At 50.1% G+C, this 18,724-nt stretch overlaps 1 protein-coding gene across 2 annotated transcripts in view; it reads left to right on the top strand.

Moving 5' to 3' along the window:
* The window catches only part of TSPAN14 (tetraspanin 14), a 53,844-nt gene that overhangs the window by 14,498 nt on the left and 20,622 nt on the right, over nucleotides 1–18,724 (top strand). For both annotated transcript variants that reach the window (XM_036089787.2, XM_078077505.1), the window contains one exon: nucleotides 12,478–12,575. In XM_036089787.2, coding sequence (XP_035945680.1) covers nucleotides 12,495–12,575 — 81 coding nt within the window. In that variant the 5' untranslated portion in view covers nucleotides 12,478–12,494. Of the gene's footprint in view, nucleotides 1–12,477; nucleotides 12,576–18,724 lie in introns of those variants that run through there.

Below are 18,724 nucleotides of genomic sequence, written 5' to 3'. Positions count from 1 at the left end.
GTTATGGTGTATGGTATGTTGAAGTTCAAATAAATCGTTCAGAAAGGGGACTATACATTTATTTTTGGAGCAGAAAAAAGTTTGATACGCCTCCCCTGATATCAGTAGGATCGCCTGCCCACCTCCTGCATTCTTTTTTTTTTTTTTTAAGATTTTATTTATTTGACAGAGAGAGACATAGCGAGAGAGGGAACACAAGCAGGGGGAGTAGGAGAGGGAGAAGCAGGCTTCCCGCAGAGCAGGGAGCCTGATGCGGGGCTCGATCCCAGGACCCTGGGACCATGACCTGAGCCGAAGGCAGACACTTAACAACTGAGCCACCCAGGCGCCCCCACCTCCTGCATTCTGATGGGGGTTCGTGGGCCTGAGTCTGCCAGGCTGGAGGAGACCTGGCTCCCTGCACAGCTGCAGGGAGGGGGGGGCTGGCCTGCTGGGATTCTGTTTAGGGGCTGAGCTGCTAATCCCCTGACAGACACCTCTCAGCCTTTTTCAGCAGTGTCCCACCATTGATTTGCAATTTTTTAAAAAAATCTACTCTCCCCCCATTCCTTTTCTCTTTATGTTTTCAGTGCACAAAGTTCTATTTATTTTTTTCCAGCAGGCTTCATTTTTCTTAGCTTGTTTAGTAAGTTTGTTTTGTTTTCTTTGCTCTGTGACCTCCCCCGCCCCGCCCCGCACCGGGCTGTTTGCATTGCTGGGAAGAGGCCAGAAGCCAGGTTCTGCCCTGGCCTTGGAGAGCTCCCGCCCCGGAGCAGGATTCCGGGGTGCTCCCAGTGCTGTTCTTGGAGTGAAGTGGGTTGGTTGTCTTAAAACACAGGATACTGTAGCAGACTGTGCAGTGTTGGGTACAGGGATTTTTAACATTTTACAACTATAATCTTTATGCATTTCAGGCATGGAAAATTGGAGGAAAAGGAGTCAATGTATGTAATTGTCAGTTCTCTTACGTAGTTTGTGTGTGTGTGTGTGTGTGTGTGTGTGTGTGTGTGTGTGTGTGTGTTGGGGGCGAGCAGGCGGGGGCGGGGCAAACTACAAAGAGAACATTTCAGGTCTACAGGAGACATGCAGGTCAAATCCTTGCACTTACTGGAGCGGCGCCCCCCAACGGCAGCAAAGACTCAGTCATTGGAGCAGAGTTGATACCTCCCCACGAGTGGGCCCACTCATCATCTGGAAAATCCGTGGTGGGTGGGGCCCCAGTTGTGTCAGCTCTGCGGGGGCAGCCACGCGGGCGTGTCGTGATACTGTTGGCAGGGCCCGGCCCGGAGCGGGGCACACACCGGGGACTGTGCTGCTAATGGCCTTGGAGAGTCTTGGGGGTGAGATGGTTGGTCTGTGTTGCGCCGCAGTGTGGTGTCCCCATCTCAGGGCAAGTTGGTGACTGTCTTCGATGTGGAGCACTTATCTCGTTCACATTTAAAGCATCATCTCTGTAGAGCGTTTCCTGACCAGCTTCCCGCCTCCTCCTTCCTTCCTGTGCAGGATCCTGCCCTTCAGCACCTTCCTGACGCCGGATTTCGTAGAAGGAAGTGTGTCCCCAGCCCCCTGAGTCAGGCGCCGGTCTCGCTGTGAGTGCTTGGCCTCCACAGCCTCTTTCTGGGCGCCTTGCATGCAGCAGGGGTCCGGACATGCAGAAGCAAGTTGGAGGTGTGTGTCTTCCACAACAAAAGCCTTTGCACGGGGAGGGACCGGCCTAGCGAGTTTGCGCACTGATGGATTGCTCCGCACATCATCTTCACTCGAGGGAGCCCGGGCCCCAGGCCCTTAGTTGAGAATTTCAGAGTGGACAGAGGGCCCAGTTAGATCCTCCTGAGGTCTAGACTCGGCAGTGTGTTGGCCTCCTGGGGTCTTGTCCCCATTGAAGATGTCACTGTGAACTGGGCCCAGATTCTCTATATCTTGTGTACAGCCGGCTTCGGAGTGTAGACATTTCATGTGCACTTAGGGTTTCAGAGACAGGCCTGCCGTGATGATCGGGCACCATGCACCGTGGCAGCAGGGGCTCCCCATCCTGCAAACCGCCGGCTTCACCTTCCACGACGGAGGGGATAGCAGCTGGGAAGACAGGAAGGTGCCAGGCCTCCTTTCACCCAGCTTTCTGAAAAGTTGGGGGGCAGCAGCTGTGGGTGACTAAGCCCTGCCTCACCTGGGTGGGCCTGCACCATCTCTGTGCTTGCTGGTGCCGATGGATGAGCTGCCTGATGAATCATCCTCAAGGTCTCTCTCTGGGCCCCTGGCTTGCTTTTTGTCCTAAGGTTGTATTTCCGTTTGTTGTTGTTGTTGTTGTTTGTTTGTTTGTTTAAGGAAAATGGCCACAAGCTCTACCTTTTGACCTGAGGCCAGTTATTTTGTAGAATCTCCCTTAATTTGAATTTCTTGGATTTTTCCTTACAATTAGATTCATGTTCTGTGTCTTCATCAGGAATACCACAGAAATGAGGTGTCTTCTCAGTGCATCCCCTCAGGAGGGACCCGTGTTAGTTTGACTCATTACCGATGATGGAAACAGCAATGACTTAGTTAATAAGGTGGTATCTGCTGGGTTTCTCCACTGCTGAGTTACTATTATGTTCTCTGTAATTAATAAGTGTCCTATTGGGAGATGCTTTGAGACGATGCAAACATGCTGTTTCTCATCAAACTTTCATCAACTAATTTTAGAGCCCGCTACTGTCTGAACGTTTGTGTCCCCCAGATTCACATATTGAAATCAGTGCCCGATTTGACTGGCCTTTGGAAGGTACTTAGGTCTGGAGGGTGGAGCCCTCGTGAATAGGATTAGCACCCTTAAAAAAGACACCACAGAGCTCCTTGCTCCTTCCACCACGTGGGGACACAGCAGAAGGTACCAGCTTCGAACCAGGGAGAGGGCCCTGACTCGGCCATGCTGGTGCCTTGATCTTGGACCTCCCGAACTGTGAGAAATAAGTTTCCGTTCTTTGTAAGCTACCCAGTCTGTGCTGGTTTGTTGTAGCAGCTGTAACGGACCAAAACAGAACCCTCGGATGATTCTTGACACAAGGTTCTTGACAGTTCTTTCTGTCATGGTTGCTGAACAGTGATATTTTAATTCCATTAATTCCTTCTACATTTATCATTTGGCATTCTGCTGTAGAGAAGAGCTTTCTCTTCTCCATTTGTTTATTTATCCATGTATTTGTATATATATGAGTGGACTCGCAGATTCTTATTTTATTCAGTGAGTTAAAATCCATTACTATAATTATTTAGTCTGATGCTCAGATTTCTTCCAGATTTGGCCGGCAAGGGTCCCTTCAAATTGCTGTGAAGGACAGCTTTTAAAAATGTGAATTTCCAGGTCTGTCACAGTCCTATTGAACTAGTCTCCATGTGCAGTTTGGAAAAAGCTCCTTGAGTGATTCTCATGTTCTTTGGAATTTGGGATCCTCTGGACCAGGCCCATTATTTTCAGGTGTGCACCTCACGGAGCCTCCCCTTTCCTCCCAGACACCTGAGATGAGTGACCTGCTCTGCCTGTCTTCATGCTGGGTTTCTGGGTCAGAGTTCCTTTGAACAAAACCTCCTGTAGCTTACAAAGTAATAAAAATAGTAAGTTTGAAAATCACTGGATTAGGTGACCTCTATTCCAGGCCCAGCATTGCTCCCGCTGAGCCCTTGCCTCTCCGCTTCCCTCCTCTGACCCACTTCTGTCCCTCCCTCTGCTTCTTTCCCGGTGACTGCACTGAGGTAGACAAAGGTCTCTCCTCTCACCAGATCAACAAGGAGGCCCCTCGGTGCGCCTTAGACTCAGCAGGTTTTAGGTTGTGGGTTTTGGTGTGGAAACTCCTAATGCTGTGTTTGCTAAGTTCAGGGTTTCATACAGGAAACCAAGCACTTCGAACCCCAGGCCCATTGGGGAGCCTGCTGGGGCTCAGAGCTGGTAGCCTAGGCTTTCCTGGACCTCCACATGGGCCTCCAGTCTCTGAACACTGGGAACCTCCCTTTCCCCACACCTGTGTGCCAGGGGCACGGTGACCCCGTGATAAGGGAGGGTGGCCCAGCCTCACCCCTGTGTGGCTTTATAGTGTCTTCCCCTGAGGAAGAGTCAAACTTCTGGATACCTCTGAGTGGCTACTACCACCATGTCCAGTTCACACTGTTTCTGGCAGACCCTGGCTGTGAGGGGAATGGGCTAGAGTGGGACATAGAGACTTCTGACTCTGAGTGTGACTCAGAAAGCAGTTGAGAGCCTGTGGATCTGAGTCCTTCCCCTCTCAGTGGGTGACTGTGCCTTGGGGCTGAGGCCACATCATTCCTGTGGGCAGTGAGGCAGCCTACTCTGGTCTGCCTTTGTGAACACCCCCCCCCCCGCCCCGAAACCTCTTCCCCTTCGTATTCACCTATGTCTTCCTAAACCTGTCACCTTAGGCCTGCCTGTTTCTTTGGCCTGAGAATGTTCCCCAGCCCCCAGTGGGCTCTGAGGACTCCCTTCTTGGGTGGTAGGGATGTCCAGGGCTAAAGGTATGCTACCTGGAGGTGCAACAGGGCCCCCAGCTCCCTGGGGAGTATGGCTGCCCTTCCCTGGGATGGGCCTGTGACTGGGCCAGGTCCAGTGCTGGGAGCCTTGAAAGCCACGTGGAAAGGTTGAATCTTGGTGAATGGTCGACTGGAGAGTGAGTGGGAGAGGAGACCGCAAGGGTAACTTGGGGGGTGGGGGTTCTAGGTTATGAGTGGATGGTGCTGTCCAGGCACAGCATAGTTCAGCTGGGATCTCTGCCTAGGGTTTCACGTGGTCCACATCTAGGTGTTGGCAGGGTTGCATTCCTTTCTGGATGCTCTGGGGAATAATCTACTTTCAAGCTCATGCCGGTTGTTGGCAGAATTCAGTTCCTGACTGTTGTAGGACTGAGGCCCTGCTTCCTTGCTGACTGTTGGCCAGGGCCACCCTTAACTCCTGCTCCGTGCACGTGGCTCCCGTACCTCAGATCCAGCAGTAATGCACTGCGTCCTTCTCAGGCGTGGAACCTGACTACCTCTGCCCTCAGCTGGTAGAAAGCTCTGCTTTTCAGGGCTCACATAATTCCCTTGGACCCACTCTGATAATTTCACTATTTTGAGGTCAATTGATCAGTCATCTTAATTACATCTGCAAGGTTTCTTTTACCCTTTCTTTTATATGGTGATAAATTACACTTTCTGGTTTTTCACTTTGTTCTGTAAAAAAGATGGCAACTAAAAATATTTTGGAGTCTTCCTAGAGATCTGGGTAAATTGGTGGATTGAGTGGACACACCTAATTTTACTTTATTATGGAACCCCACAGAAGTTAAGATAGAAGGAATTTGTATTTTTATTTGTTTTTTTAAGATTTATTTACTTGAGAGAGGGAGAGAGCGAGTGCAAGTGCGTGGGGTCAGGAGCAGAGGGAGAGAGAGAATCCTCTAGCAGACTCCCCGCTGAGCGCAGAGCCCGACACGGGGCTCAGTCCCAGGACCCTGAGATCACGACCTGAGCCGAAACCAAGAGTCGGCCACTTAACCAACTGAGCCACCTGGGCGCCCCAAGATAAAGGGAATTTTTAAAAAGGGATCAGTCTCTGAGGACAGGGAGAATGGGAGAAGAAACGACAAGAAAAAATTTGCCAGCCGGGAAGAGATACACGAGTGACCCGGTTTAAAATAGAGAACTTGGTGTCACTACATCGTTATTTTGGGGTTGGGGAGGCAGAGGGGCATACAAGGTGGCTAAATGTAAGGATTATTGGAGAGTAGCTGATGTGGTTAGATACATAGATTCCTTTCTCCGCGATGCTTGGTGACACCCTCTCCCCTTTAGCTGGACGTTGGAGATTTATTCTGCTGAAGGAAAAACCTTCTCCAGAAGGTGAGATTCCAGGTATTCCTGGAGGTAAAAACAGAGAGCACATTCACTTCCCAGCTTTCTACTTCCATTTGGCTTCTACAGTACTAACAGCCAGCCCCGTCCCTTCCAGGGAGGAGATTAAAAGAGACCTCACTGGGAAAACCTGACTGGCCTAAGAGGAAAGAGTTAATGATGCCAACAACTAGGATTTCCCAGCAAATGGCAGCCGGATCAGCCTACATAGAAATACATCAAACACACAGATCAGGAATCTGAGTGGTTTCATGGCTTCTCAATATGCTGGAAAATAGAAGATGGTAGAGTGGCACCTTTGTCATTCTTTGTGACATTGATTCCAATTGTATACACAAACTTTTGTTCAAGAATGAGGGTAGTATAAAGGTGTTTTCAGACATACAGGGTCCCAAAACCTTGCCTTTTGCACAGAAGGGTTTCTCCATCAGGGAGAGCAAAGACTGGATCTCTCATGGGCTGTATCCCAAATTGAGGTAAAGGGAATTCTGCACACCAGTCCAGATCGAACTCAGTAAGCTCCAGGAGAGTTTTCTTCTGAAGAAGAAATGGAAATAGAACATCTGGTGTGAATGAACGTACTGAGAGGAGACTTGGACAACTGGCATTGGATTTGGGGTTGAATGTTGATAAATTTGCAGGAAATTAAATAAGAAAATAAGAGAATTATTAATTCCAGAGGACAAAAAGTAGGAACAGTAATGATGGTTTATATGGCTCACTCTGGTGGCTGAAGTGGCCATAATAATGTAAACTCTGAAAATCACTCCAGCCTTTGCTGGAGTTTGACTCCAGTTGGGGTGGAGATACAGGAAAGGAGAAGAGTAAGGGATTTCAGGGGACAAGTGGTTTCTATGGAAGTAAAGAGAGGTATATCCTTGCCTTCCAGGGTAGGAAGTGGGTAGGTAATACCTAGAACTGAAAAGCCAGGGAATAGTAACACAAGCATATTATATACAGAAATTTCTAGGAGCTATTGTATGGGGTATAAATATCAAGATCAGCCAGAAGTTGAAAGGGTCCCTTGGAGAGGGGGAGCCCTGGCCCAGGATCTGCTCTTTTTCTCAACACAACTTTTACAGCAGTTGCTTCTTAGATAATGTGTAGGCGTGATCTTGAAAAAAAAAAAAAAAAAGACGGAAACAGCAAATCTAGAACGCACAGCATGCAATAAGGGGAGGGATTGTTTCATGAGCTCAGCTGCGCATGTGAGTATGTGGGCGCTGGCTTGATTTTGTTAGTGTGTTTCTTACTGTGGGTCATGGTGAAAATGTGAAAACCAGTGTTTAGTGGTTTCTCATTGCCAGTTCACTTCTCATACTTCTGAATTGTTCAAATATTTTACAGCGGAGCATGAGCTGCTTTTTTTTTTTTTAATTAAAAATAAATGGGGAGCTGGGGTGTCTGGGTGGCTCAGTCGGTTAAGTGTCCAACTCCTGGTTTCGGCTCAGGTCATGATCTCAGGGTTGTGGGATCGAGCCCCGTGTCACGCTCCGTGCTCAGTGGGGAGTCTGCTTGAGGATTCTCTCCCTCTGCCCCCACCCCCATGCACTCTTTCTCTCTCTCTCTCTCAAATAAACAAATAAAATCTTAAAAAAATAATAAACAGGGAGAGGGAGAAGGAAGGACTCTTACAGGTTGAAATAATCCCAAAGTAGACAAGCCCTGTCTACAGTGCTGGTAGAGGTCATCACGTTGAGGGGGCAGTAACCTCTGAGGTAGGCACACCCTTTTCCCCAGCAATGGCCAGTTTGCATTTATAATGCAGCGGTGGTAATGGTGAGCACAGCAGTGGAAATGTTTTTACAGAATCACTTAGAAGTCCACCGCCCCATGCAACCATTTCCATATTTTTATATTCCGTTTTGGCCTTCAACCACATGCTTACAAATTGTTCCATAATTGCAAACCATGATATTCAGATTTCATACTTAATGCATATTCCTTTTCCTCTGTTGGTTTATTTTCTGGAGGCAAGTTCTTAGTCATGACTTTATTGGATTAAAGGTATGACATTTTTGTTTGTTTGTTTGTTTTGAATATCTGTAACCATATTGCTTACCCAAGGGTAGTCACAGTTGACTCTCCTGCCAGCAAGGTATGAACTTGCCACCCTCACCATGGGCTTGCGGGCAGTAGTGCGGGTGATTTCGTTAAACAGTGTAACATGAGGGGCGCCTGGGTGGCTCAGATGGTTAAGTGTCTGCCTTTGGCTCAGGTCATGATCCCAGGGTCCTGGGATCGAGCCCCACATTGGGCTCCTGGCTCAACGGGGAGTCTGCTTCTCCCACTCCCTCTGCTTCTCCCACTGCTCATGCTCTCTCTCTATATATATCTCTGTGTCTCAAATGAATAAATAAAATTTAAAAACAAAACAAAACAAAAAAACAGTGTAACATGAAATAGTATCTCTGGATTGTCTTTAGGTTTCCCGTCCAGTGATGTTGGACGTTTTGTCATCTGTTAGTTATATTGTCCTTCCATTTCATGTAGTATCCATATCCTTTGTCCTTGCAACACTGGAGTCTTTTAAGCATGGATTTTTATGTATTGTAGATTTTTACCCTTTGTCGTAACTGCTGCAGCTGCTGAAAACATCATTTGTATTTCTTTTTATGTTAATGTTACTTTTAATTATATGGGAATTTGAAAACTGTTTATCTGTTTCACATTGATATTTTTATACTTTGTATTTTTTCCTGTTGGGTCAAAGAAAGGGACGTCCTGAAATGCTCTGTTGTGTTGTGTGTGTGTGCTTGCAACCTTAAATATTTAGATTTATTTTGGCTTATTAGTTAGCTCTCAGACTGCTAGCCAGCTCTCTCAACACTATGACTTGATTCTAACCTTCCCCCTTGTTTTGAGAAGTTGATGTTTTGACAGACAACATGTCTATTTGCCCTGTAAATGCTTTCTTCTGTTTTAATAAGTTCTGGAACTGAGACAGTTTCAGGACTTAGAATTAAATTTTTCTGATGATTGTTTTCTATGTATTTCCACAGAATACGAAAGCTACAGAACAGCTTTTGGAGATCCTTTTCTGTTGCAATGTTAATTAGTGCTTGTGAAAAGTTTAGCCATCTTTTAGGATATTTTGTTATTTTGTTAAAATAAGATTCTTTGTGTATATTTTAAGGTAGATGGTCTTGATGGGGTTTTTTTTGTTTGCTTTTTTAAAGATTTTATTTTTAAGTAATTTCTACACCCAACATGGGGCTCAAACCTACAGCCCTGAGACCAAAAGTTGCCTGCTCTACCTGCTGAGCCAGCAGGTGCCCCTAAATGGCCTTGGTTTTCGTTGAATTCCTTAGTTGGTGGAGAGCTAAGTTCTGCCTTCCTCTGATGTGACTGGGTTGAGCAAATAAGGTGAGCTCTCAGGGAGCACAGTCACTTTGGAGTTGTTTCGGCTGAATGTTGAGTCAGATCTGGGTTCTAGTGAGCACCGGTGCGTTTGTCCACTTCTTGGGGTTCTTTGTTGGTGTGGGTGACCCTCAGGTTGGAGGCTCAGGTGTACCCATCAGTCCTTTTTCCTTCACTGAGGCAGTGAGGCCACTGAGCCAGACCTTGGGAGCTCAGCGCTGGCTTTGTTCTCCTCCAAATGGGGTCCCGAGGACCTTGTGTTGGAGGGTGTGGCTTAGGCTGGGGTCCAAACAAACCTTCCCATTACCTCGTTACCTCATTACCTGCTCTAGTTTATACCCTGGGATGCGCCCCTGTGGAGACAGGCTCTTTCGGTGACATTGAAGTTCAGGATCTGCTTCTCCACCCTCTGGCCAGCAGGATAGAGAGCCGTGCGAGGGTGAGAGGCAGCTTTTCCTCCCTGCTCCTCAGGTCCACGGGAAGGGGCGGGCGGGGAAGGGGGCTAGCTCTCCCCACCCCATGGTTAGTTGAGTGCCTTATCATCCCATGGGGAGGAATAAACAAGTGGGTGAAGAAAGACTGAACTGTTTCCCCTCAACAGTTTCCTCATTTGTGAGTGGGATGGGGAAATGGTGTCATTGGGGCATTGCCACCCCTAGGCTGCAGAGGGTTATCTTGGTTCAACAGAAATGGTGTGATGCCCCGTGTGAATGCTCTGGGTTGTGCATGGCAGATGTACAGGGGACACGTCTGAGTGTGGTACACTGTGTTGTGGATGCTTAGGGTGTTTCTGGTCCTTCCCCAGTGTGGACCTGGCTAGTGTAGTTCCAAATGTCTGAGTTTCCAGGAAGTAAGGGCTGGGAGTGTATGTCTTGGTTGTTGAGATTCTCTGGGTCTGGGTTTGGACCCTGACGTCTGTGAAAGCAGTTTTACCTGGGTGGTTGTGTGTCTTTGTGGGGCGAGGTCTTCGGGGCCACATGAAAGAGGGTGAAACCTAAGGTGAGGGAGGCCAGGTGCCCTGTGGAGAATTCCCCCCTCCAGAGCCTGCGTGCCCATGGAGTTCCTGTGGCCTTTCTGTGTTCTCCACGGTTAACCGGTCAGAACTGAAGAACAGGGATCTCCAGGTCGAGAGTCTCCACATCACCTCAGGGTAATCATTTCCCAAAAGCCCCAAGCAGGGGGCAGGGATGAGGTTGCCAGTACTCTGGAAAACAGACAGACGTGCTAATTAGCTGGTTTCTCTGTGGAGGAAGGGAGTCTGGCTTTGTTTACTGCTTCAAAGCTTTTGAGAGAGAGCTTTACCATGGTTAGGTTAAATGATGCCCAAGGAGTACTCTCTAGGACTCCTAAACTTTGGGGTACTGTGCCTGAGCAGCCTTCCCCAGTCTCTGGGGTCCAGTTCCACGGAGGGTACGGCCATCCACCTTCCAGGCTTCTCTAGGAACCACGAAGAAGAGGAGGCTGTGTTTGACAATTCTAAGAAGCAGGATTGTCTCGTCCATAAAAAGGAACAGGGTTTCTACCATTTAGAACATTTTTCCGCCTTCTAGGGCATTTCTGGCCAAGTTGACTGTTTTCTGTGATAAACTTGCCTGAGCTTTAGGTTAAAAAAAGTTTATTTTTCTATATGCATGAAGCTAGTCATCTGTAGTTGGAGAAAACCCCAGAGCTTTGGGGTTTTTGTCATGTGTGCAACATGAATGGGTGAATGTTGGTTCCCTTTAGTTAGTTGCCTGCCACGAGCCATCCCGACCCTAGCCCTGGTCTGCGTGCTGGGCTGCAGCTAGCAGGGTCCTTCCGCCTTTGCAGGAACCCTAGAGGGACCGCAGCCCTTGGTGCCCAGGCTGATACCTGGTACGTTGGGCATGTCAGAATCACCGGGGAGTTTGTCAAAAATGCAGATTCTGGGCCCCACCCCACACCTACTTCTCAGAACCTGCAGAGGGGAGAGGCCCGAGATCTGTATTTGGAATGAGTCGTTCGATGCTGCCAGCTGGGTCCCTCAGCTCCAGGGACGCTAAGGATCAGTTTTAGTTGAGGATGCGGAGGCCTGAAGGAAGGAGCTCGGCTCCCTGCAGCCGGCGGCGTGGCCCAGGCTGTGTTCAGGCCTCCTGTGTGCCCTGTGCCCGGGGGTGTCCCTGGTACCCGGGATTGCATTCATACTCCCTCCTTGGAGGGGACTTCTGTGGAAGTGCTGTGCTGAGGGTGGGGCTGGGGGCTGCTGGGTCGCGGTCCCCTACCTGGCTGGTTTCTGAGGCCAGACGGGCCCGGGCCAGACTCTCGCATCCCTGTCGGAGGGAAGAGGTGAGCAAATGGAGGCGTCCAGCAGTGCTGGTTGGTGCTGCCCCGTGACCAGGAGGTCGAGTGGGCACGGCACCCATTTCCAGAGGGGTGTGGTTTGCATGTCCCTGCTTGGCGTCCCTTTCTCAGAACGTCTCGAGCCCGTGGTCAGGCCCCTGAGGCGGCTCCCAGGAAGGGATTTTGCAGTAGCCACTCCTTGCGGCAGCAGCTGGTTTCTTCCTGGCAGGTGTGGGCCGGTTGTCTCCTCACTGCCCGAGTGGCCTTGTCTGTTTTGCCTCGGGCCCTGTTACGATTTGCCCTTCTCCTCGGCCCCAGGAGGTGGGAGGGGAGCAGGGGCTGAGGGTGAGCATTCCCCTGTGAGCCCTAGGTCCTGCTGCCCCCCCAGGGGTCAGCTTAAGGCCCCCACCTCCTTCCCCACCACTGAGCCACGGCTTTGGGAGCAAGGGGTGGTGGAGGAGTTAAGGGCCCACCTGGATTGCTGTCGGGTTCCAAAAGGAAAGTAATGGGAGCACCTGGTGGCTCGGTCAGTTAAGCGTCTGCCTTCAGCTCAGGTCATGATCTCAGGGTCCTGGGATCGAGCCCCACGTCGGGCTCTCTGCTCCGTGAGGAGTCTGCTTCTCCCTCTCCCTCTGCCCCTCCCCCTGCTCATTCTCTCTCTCTCACAAATAAATAAATAAAATGTTTAAAAAAATAAAAAGAAATTGGCATCCTCCATTCTTTCAGAAATTCTCTTCTTTTTTTGGCTCTTTTTGGAGAGTTGACTTAACATGATTTTTGCCCAGTCTGTAGCTGGCACTGATGGTAAAGCAGTATCTGGACTCGTGCAGGAACACGGAAACGATTTGGAGCCTTCTGGAGTCTGTGTGTGAACCTCTCCTTTGCTCTTTCTGGGGGAGCAGGTTTGGGGGAGCTGTTTTGCAACTGAACCTGTCATCTCATCACTCCCGTGTCTGTCCACAGATCCCGCTTCTCAGAAGATGCACTATTATAGATACTCTAACGCCGAGGTCAGCTGCTGGTACAAGTACCTCCTTTTCAGCTACAACATTGTCTTCTGGGTGAGTCACCGAGAGCGGCCTCGGGTCCCTCGCTTCGTCCTTTATTCAGTAGATATGATTGTTCACGTACTGCTGATTGGCTGGGGCCCCTGCGAGGCTTGGAGGAGAAGGTGGGCGGGACTGAGAGCCCAGCTCAGGCAGAACCAGCGACAAGTTAATTATAAAACCGGCTGTTAACAGTACTGTGACAGGGATGGCCAGGGTGATGGAAAACCAGGTTAATGGGCCCCTAGCCCAGCCTTGGAGGTTCAGGAACGCTCGGAGCTCTGGCCCACACGTAGGTCTGTTTTCCCCCTTCCCTGCCCTGGGGATGCTCCCAACGACACATGGGCAGCAGGGCGCTTCGTGCCCTCCTGACTGTGGGCCGGGCCCTGTTCTGTGCTCTGGGAGCGAGGAGTGGACCTATTCCGTATGGTGCTTGTGTTTAACCAATAATGGTATTAGCCTCCTGAGCAGTGGAGCAGGGAGGGGAAGCTCCTTGGCTAGGGAGGTGGGGGAAAGGCATTCCAGGGAGGCGACTTAAGGGCTGAGACCAGAGTACCTGTGAAGAAGCAGCCAGTAGGGGTCTGGGCAGAAAGCTGCAGGCTGGAAGAGCAGCATTTGCAAAGGCCCTGAGGCAGGAATGCGCTGGGCATGTGCGAGGGACAATGAGAAGGCCCTGTGGCTGGAGCTCAGTGAGTACAGGGGGAGGGTACACAAGTGAGGACAGAGAAATGAAGGAGCCAGGTCATGTAGGACCTTACAGTGCTCAGTAAGTAGGTGGAATTATTCTCTGCCTCTTTTAGTAACTGTTGGTAGGTTACAAGTTGGATCTGATTTTGGAATGAGTCTGCCGAGTGAAGGGATGGGTGGTGGTACCACGTTCTGAGAGAGAATTTTGGGACAGACGTGTTCAAATGGTCTCTTGGCCGCATGGAGATGTCCGTTTCCTATATCTGTGACCATCTTGGAGATGAAAGTCTGAGCCGCATCAGGGGAAGGGGGGGAGGCTCGATGAGATCATGGAGGGAGAGTGTGTTGACTGAGAAGAGGAGAGGTGTGACTATGGAGTCTTGGGATGCTAGAGGTGACCTTGCAGAGGAAAGTCCATTCCAGAGTTGGCTGTGAGTGAGTGGGCTGAGGGGAGGCTAGGAGACTCTGAGGCCTTCCGCGTAGAGAGGACAGTCAGCTGTGCTGCAGGGGGGGTGACGTAGGATGAGGACAGAAAATTGGCATTGGCTTTGACGAGGTGGAGGTTGTTGGTGACCCTGACCAGAGCTGCTGCGTGCTCTGGGGGTGGATGGAAACCCACCTGGGGCTGGCTGAGGAGCCAATGGGATGTGAGACAGTGGAGACCGTGACTCAGCGCGGTTCTTTCAAGGACTCTCGCCTTGAAGAAGACCAGGAAACTCAGGCACTGGCTGGAGACAGTCAGGGCGTCAGGGGAGGTAACATAGCATGTGTGTGAAACCAGTGGGCTGGTTCCGGGGAGAAGCAGACACGGTGTCCGTGCAGGTGGCTGAGGGGACGCGGTCGTGCACCTTCAGCAAGTGTTGCTTGTCAGCTTCTGTGTGGGGGGCACTTGGAGAAGAAGGGACGGAATGATCGGCCGTCATGCCACATTTTGCTTCAACTGTGGGTGTCGGCATGCCCTGTTTGGGCCTTGTTTGCCTTGCAAACAAGGCAGATTTACTAAGACTTCTCAGCTTTTTACCCTTGATTTTATAGCATCATCTCCCAATGATGTATCTCAAAGTTTTGGGGGGTTTCTGTCCTGGAGAAACAGGGTGGGATTCAGTGGGTTGGTCATTCACCCCACGTCTTTTTTCTGTGCCCGGACAACCTGTCCCCAGCAACTTCATCATTTCCCTTGAAATAAGGCAACGCAGGACATCGTTCCTGTGGGCTTCTCCTAACGGGAGGTGTGTGTGGCTGCCTCATCCCCGCAGCGGATGGCTTCCCAGACTGGCCCTGCCCCCTCCCTGGCCCCACCAGGAGGCCCTGCCCACCGGCCAGGTGTCTGGTGGAGGGCCCCTTGGCCTAGGCAGGCAGGCTGACACTTGGGACACTCGGACACCTAGCTGACGTGTTGTTCTCTCCCACCCCCAGGCTGTGCTTGCTTGGTCTTGTGCCCTGCCCTCTGAAGGTCATCCTGAATTTTGCAGCAAGAGCAAAACTTCCCGCTGCTGTGGCTGAGGGCCCGCTAATCTCCATTTCTTCACATTCTCTTCAGAATAGATTCTTTGCTCTTGGGAAGCTTTTTCCCAACTTTCCCAGTAATAACAGCTCGGCCGCCCCAGATTCGAATAGCGGAGCTCCTGATTCCAGAATCGTAGCAAGTCTGCTTGATTGAAGGGTGCTGCCGTGCCATCGGCCTTCTGCAGGATTGACAAGTCTGTGTGGTCGAGAGTCTGTTTCTCAGTTGGTGTGCGCTGGGGCCCAACAGGAAGGGACAAAAGCAGTCAGGAAACCAAGGCACAAGAGAGCTTGGTTGGGGAAATGACCCAGGCGCCTCCCTGCCGGGTCTCTAGCAGTGATTGCTTTCTTCATCTGCCCAGGAGCTCAGGGGTGGGGTGAGGCCTGAGAAGCGGGGGGTAACCACCCGGGTGCCAGGCTGGACTCGCACCCACACTGAGTGATCCCGAGGAGTCTTCGTGTTTTCATTGTGAAATGTTGATGTCACAGGCCTGCCGCCTGCCTCCCAGGGTCGCTGGAAACAGATACAGTCGTATGCCAAGCCTTACCTCGTCAGAGAAGTTTTCTCTTTGAAATGGAAGAAATAACCAAAATCAAACGATCTAACAACCCCCCATGTTCCCATCACCTCTCTTCAACATTTATCAACTCATAGCCAATTCTAATTTATATCCTCCCCACACCCCCCTCCGCCTGTTGTTTTGAAGCAAAGCATAGATAATTGTTTTGCACAGAGAGTTTTTGTATTTGTTTTGTTTTGGCGAATGAACAGAGGGACAGGATTGCAGCTTTGCTGGCAGACCTGGGCTTAGCAAGCAGGTTCAGATACACAGAAGGCAAGCTGTAGTTGCTTTGACCAGTACTAAGGGCTAGAACAAACAAGGTTTTGTTGAGCGCTTTGCCCCATTCAGAATCATTTGCACGCTGACATACTTCACAGCCAACACCTGTGCACTCTAACAGGGATTTTAAAGCTCTCGCCCTCCAGTTCGGGGCTCAGATTTTCCCGAGGGACTGTTAGTACTCGCTTGGGGTGACAAACGGGGATGCAGTTGATGTCTGTGTACGGAGTGAGTGGGGAGCAGGGCTTCATGCAGTTCTCACGGGGTTGTCAGGTAAACATGCTTCTAGACGACAGTATTGTGAGGGCACTAGCACTTTCTACCTTTTTTTTAAAGATTTATTTATTTATTTGACAGCGAGAGAGGGAACACAAGCAGGGGGAGTGGGAGAGGGAGAAGCAGGCTTCCCACCGAGCGGGGAGCCCGATGTGGGGCTCGATCCCAGGACCCTGGGACCATGACCTGAGCCGAAGGCAGACACTTAACAACTGAGCCACCTAGGTGCCCCACTTTCTACTTTTTAAAAAAATGTATTTTATCTATGTATGTATGTAGGCTCTATGCCCAGTGTGGGGCTCGAACTCACAACCCCAAAATCAGGAGTTGTATGCTCCACCAACTGAGCCAGCCAGGTGCTCCTCTACCTTTTTTTTTTTTAATCATAGCCATTCTTTGGTTGTATTAATGAGACCTGTTTCAAGTGCAGAATGTCACTTTGACTTAAGAAAATGCAAATCAAGGAGCGCCTGGGTGGCTCAGTCTGTTAAGCATCTGCCTTCGGCTCAGGTCATGATCCCAGGGTCCTGAGATCGAGCCCCACATCGGGCGCCCTGCTCAGTGTGGGCGGCGGGGGGGGAGGGGCCTGCTTCTCCTTCTCCCACTCCCTCTGCCCCTCCTCCCTGCTTGTGCTCTCTTTCTTTCTCCCTCAGTCTCTCAAATAAATAAATAAATAAATCTTTAAAAAAAGAAAATGCAAATCAAACGGCAAGAAGATACCATTTTGCACCCATTAGGATGGCTATTATTAAAACATACAAGCACACACATCCCCCCACCAAAATAACAGATGTTGACGAGGATGTGGAGAAATCGGAACCCCTGTGCACTGTTGGTGAGAATGTAAAATGGTGCAGCCGCTCTGGAAAACAGTATGGAGGTTCCTCAAAATGTCAAAAAATAGAATTACCGTATGATCCAGCAATTCCAGTCTGGGCATAGACCCAAAATAATGAAAGAGCAAGATGTCTGCACACCTATGTTCACAGCAGCTTTATTCACAGAGGCCCAAAGACAGAAGCGGCCCAAGTGTCTACCGACAGATGAATGGATAAGCAAAATGTGCTCTGTACATGCAGTGGGATCTTTTTCAGCCTTAAAAAGGAAGGAAATTGTGACATGTGCTACAACATGGGTGAGCTTTGAGGCTATCATGCCAAGTGGAAGAAGCCCATCACAGAAGGACAAATCCTGTACGGTCCCACTTAGGGGCAGTACCCAGAGTAGTCGGATTCACAGAGACAGGACAAGGGGGTTGCCAGGGGTGGGGGGAGGGACAAGGGGAAGTCAGTGTTGAGTGGGGACAGAGTGCCAGTTTTGGTGGCGGTGTTGCTCAACACCGTGGCCGCCCTGAGTGCCCCTGAGCTGGCCTCGCACACATGGTTCAGACGGCTAAATTCTGTATTGTGGCTACTTTCCCACAGTTGCGATTATAAAGCAATCTCTCTGACTTGCAGAGGAGGGGCAGCTGGGAGAGGTAAACTCTGGAGGAAGGGCTGTGGAGGGCCCTGTTCTTTGTTCTCACCCCACCTGGTTCCACAAAGAATTTGAGCCCTCGCGGTCTGGCCGAGTGACTCCTCTGGAGGGGATGATTCAGATGATGTCTGCAACTGCAGGATCGCTTCCCACCGGCATTGAGTTTAATCGGCGAAGATTCAGATAAAGCCCTTGCCTGGATCTATTTCACAGTTGGATTGAAAGTGAAGAACTGAGGCCCCTTGTGGCACAGACAATGAGCCCATGTTCCGAGGATAGGAGAGCCCCCTGCCACTGGCCTTCTCGGAGATACGGGCAGCTTCCCTGTGCGGGGAGTGCGGGCATTAGCTTCGGAGCCCAATGGGCAGCCTGTTTGTAGGAGAGCAGAGAGCCACAGGCCTTTGGACTCTTGACCAGAGTCGCTTCAGGTCCCTTCCTCAAAGCCACAAAGGCCTCCCATGAGTAGGGTGACAAGTCGGGAAACTTTTAAGGGTGAAAGAGAGGTTATTAAGAATTCGGCCAGAACAACAGGTGTATCCCAGGGCTGTCCCAGGCACACCAGGACATGTGGTCACCCTACCCAGGAGAGGCAAAGCAAGTCTGATATGGAAGGAGTGAAAGGTCAGTCCCCTCCCCCTGCCCCCAGCACCTTTGTGGGTAGAGGGTCTAATTCTCTTTGGCCTTATGGTGTGCATCCTTTGATAGGGGACTCCCCACATCCTGCGGTGAGCTCGTGTCTCTGGATCACTCTGACTGATCTAGAATTGCCCTTATTTGAGCTGAACTCTGTTCATGTAACACCACATCCCAAGGGCCTGACACCCCCCGACCCCCGCCTCAGATCTCAAATGCAATTTCTCTGCTTCTGTCTCTGCGTAATTAGTGCAATCAAAAAGGAAAGTCTAGGGCTTTAATAATGAATGCAGAGTATTTTCACTTTCATTGCTGGGAAATGGTACCTTTTTCTCTTCAAGTTTTATTTAACAAATTTTTGTAATTGCATGGAAATTCTAGGAGACTACACAAGGCATCCCAGCTTTGCCCCGTTCCCTCCCCATGCTCCATCCTGTCTTCAGTCGCACACGCTTTCCCATCTTTGTGAGAGCATCCTTGCAGTCATGAGGTCTGCGTTCTCATGTCAGCATCCCCTAGCATAGAACATTCTAGGTTGCCACATAGTTTTCCTGATTGTATTTTTGGAAATTCCCGTATTGGAGATTTCTGTTGTTTCCAATTTTTTTACTATCCTAGATAAGGATGCAGTGATTAGTTTGGTGTAGTACAGATTTCTCCCTTTGGTCAAGGGAGGGAAATTATTTGCTGGGATAGAGTCCCAGGAGTGAGACTAAATGGGTCAGAGAGTGTGTATGTTGTTTTGAC

The sequence above is a fragment of the Halichoerus grypus genome, chromosome 7 (assembly GCF_964656455.1).
Source record: "Halichoerus grypus chromosome 7, mHalGry1.hap1.1, whole genome shotgun sequence".
NCBI lineage: Eukaryota > Metazoa > Chordata > Mammalia > Carnivora > Phocidae > Halichoerus > Halichoerus grypus.
This window is presented reverse-complemented; position numbering and strand designations above follow the sequence as displayed.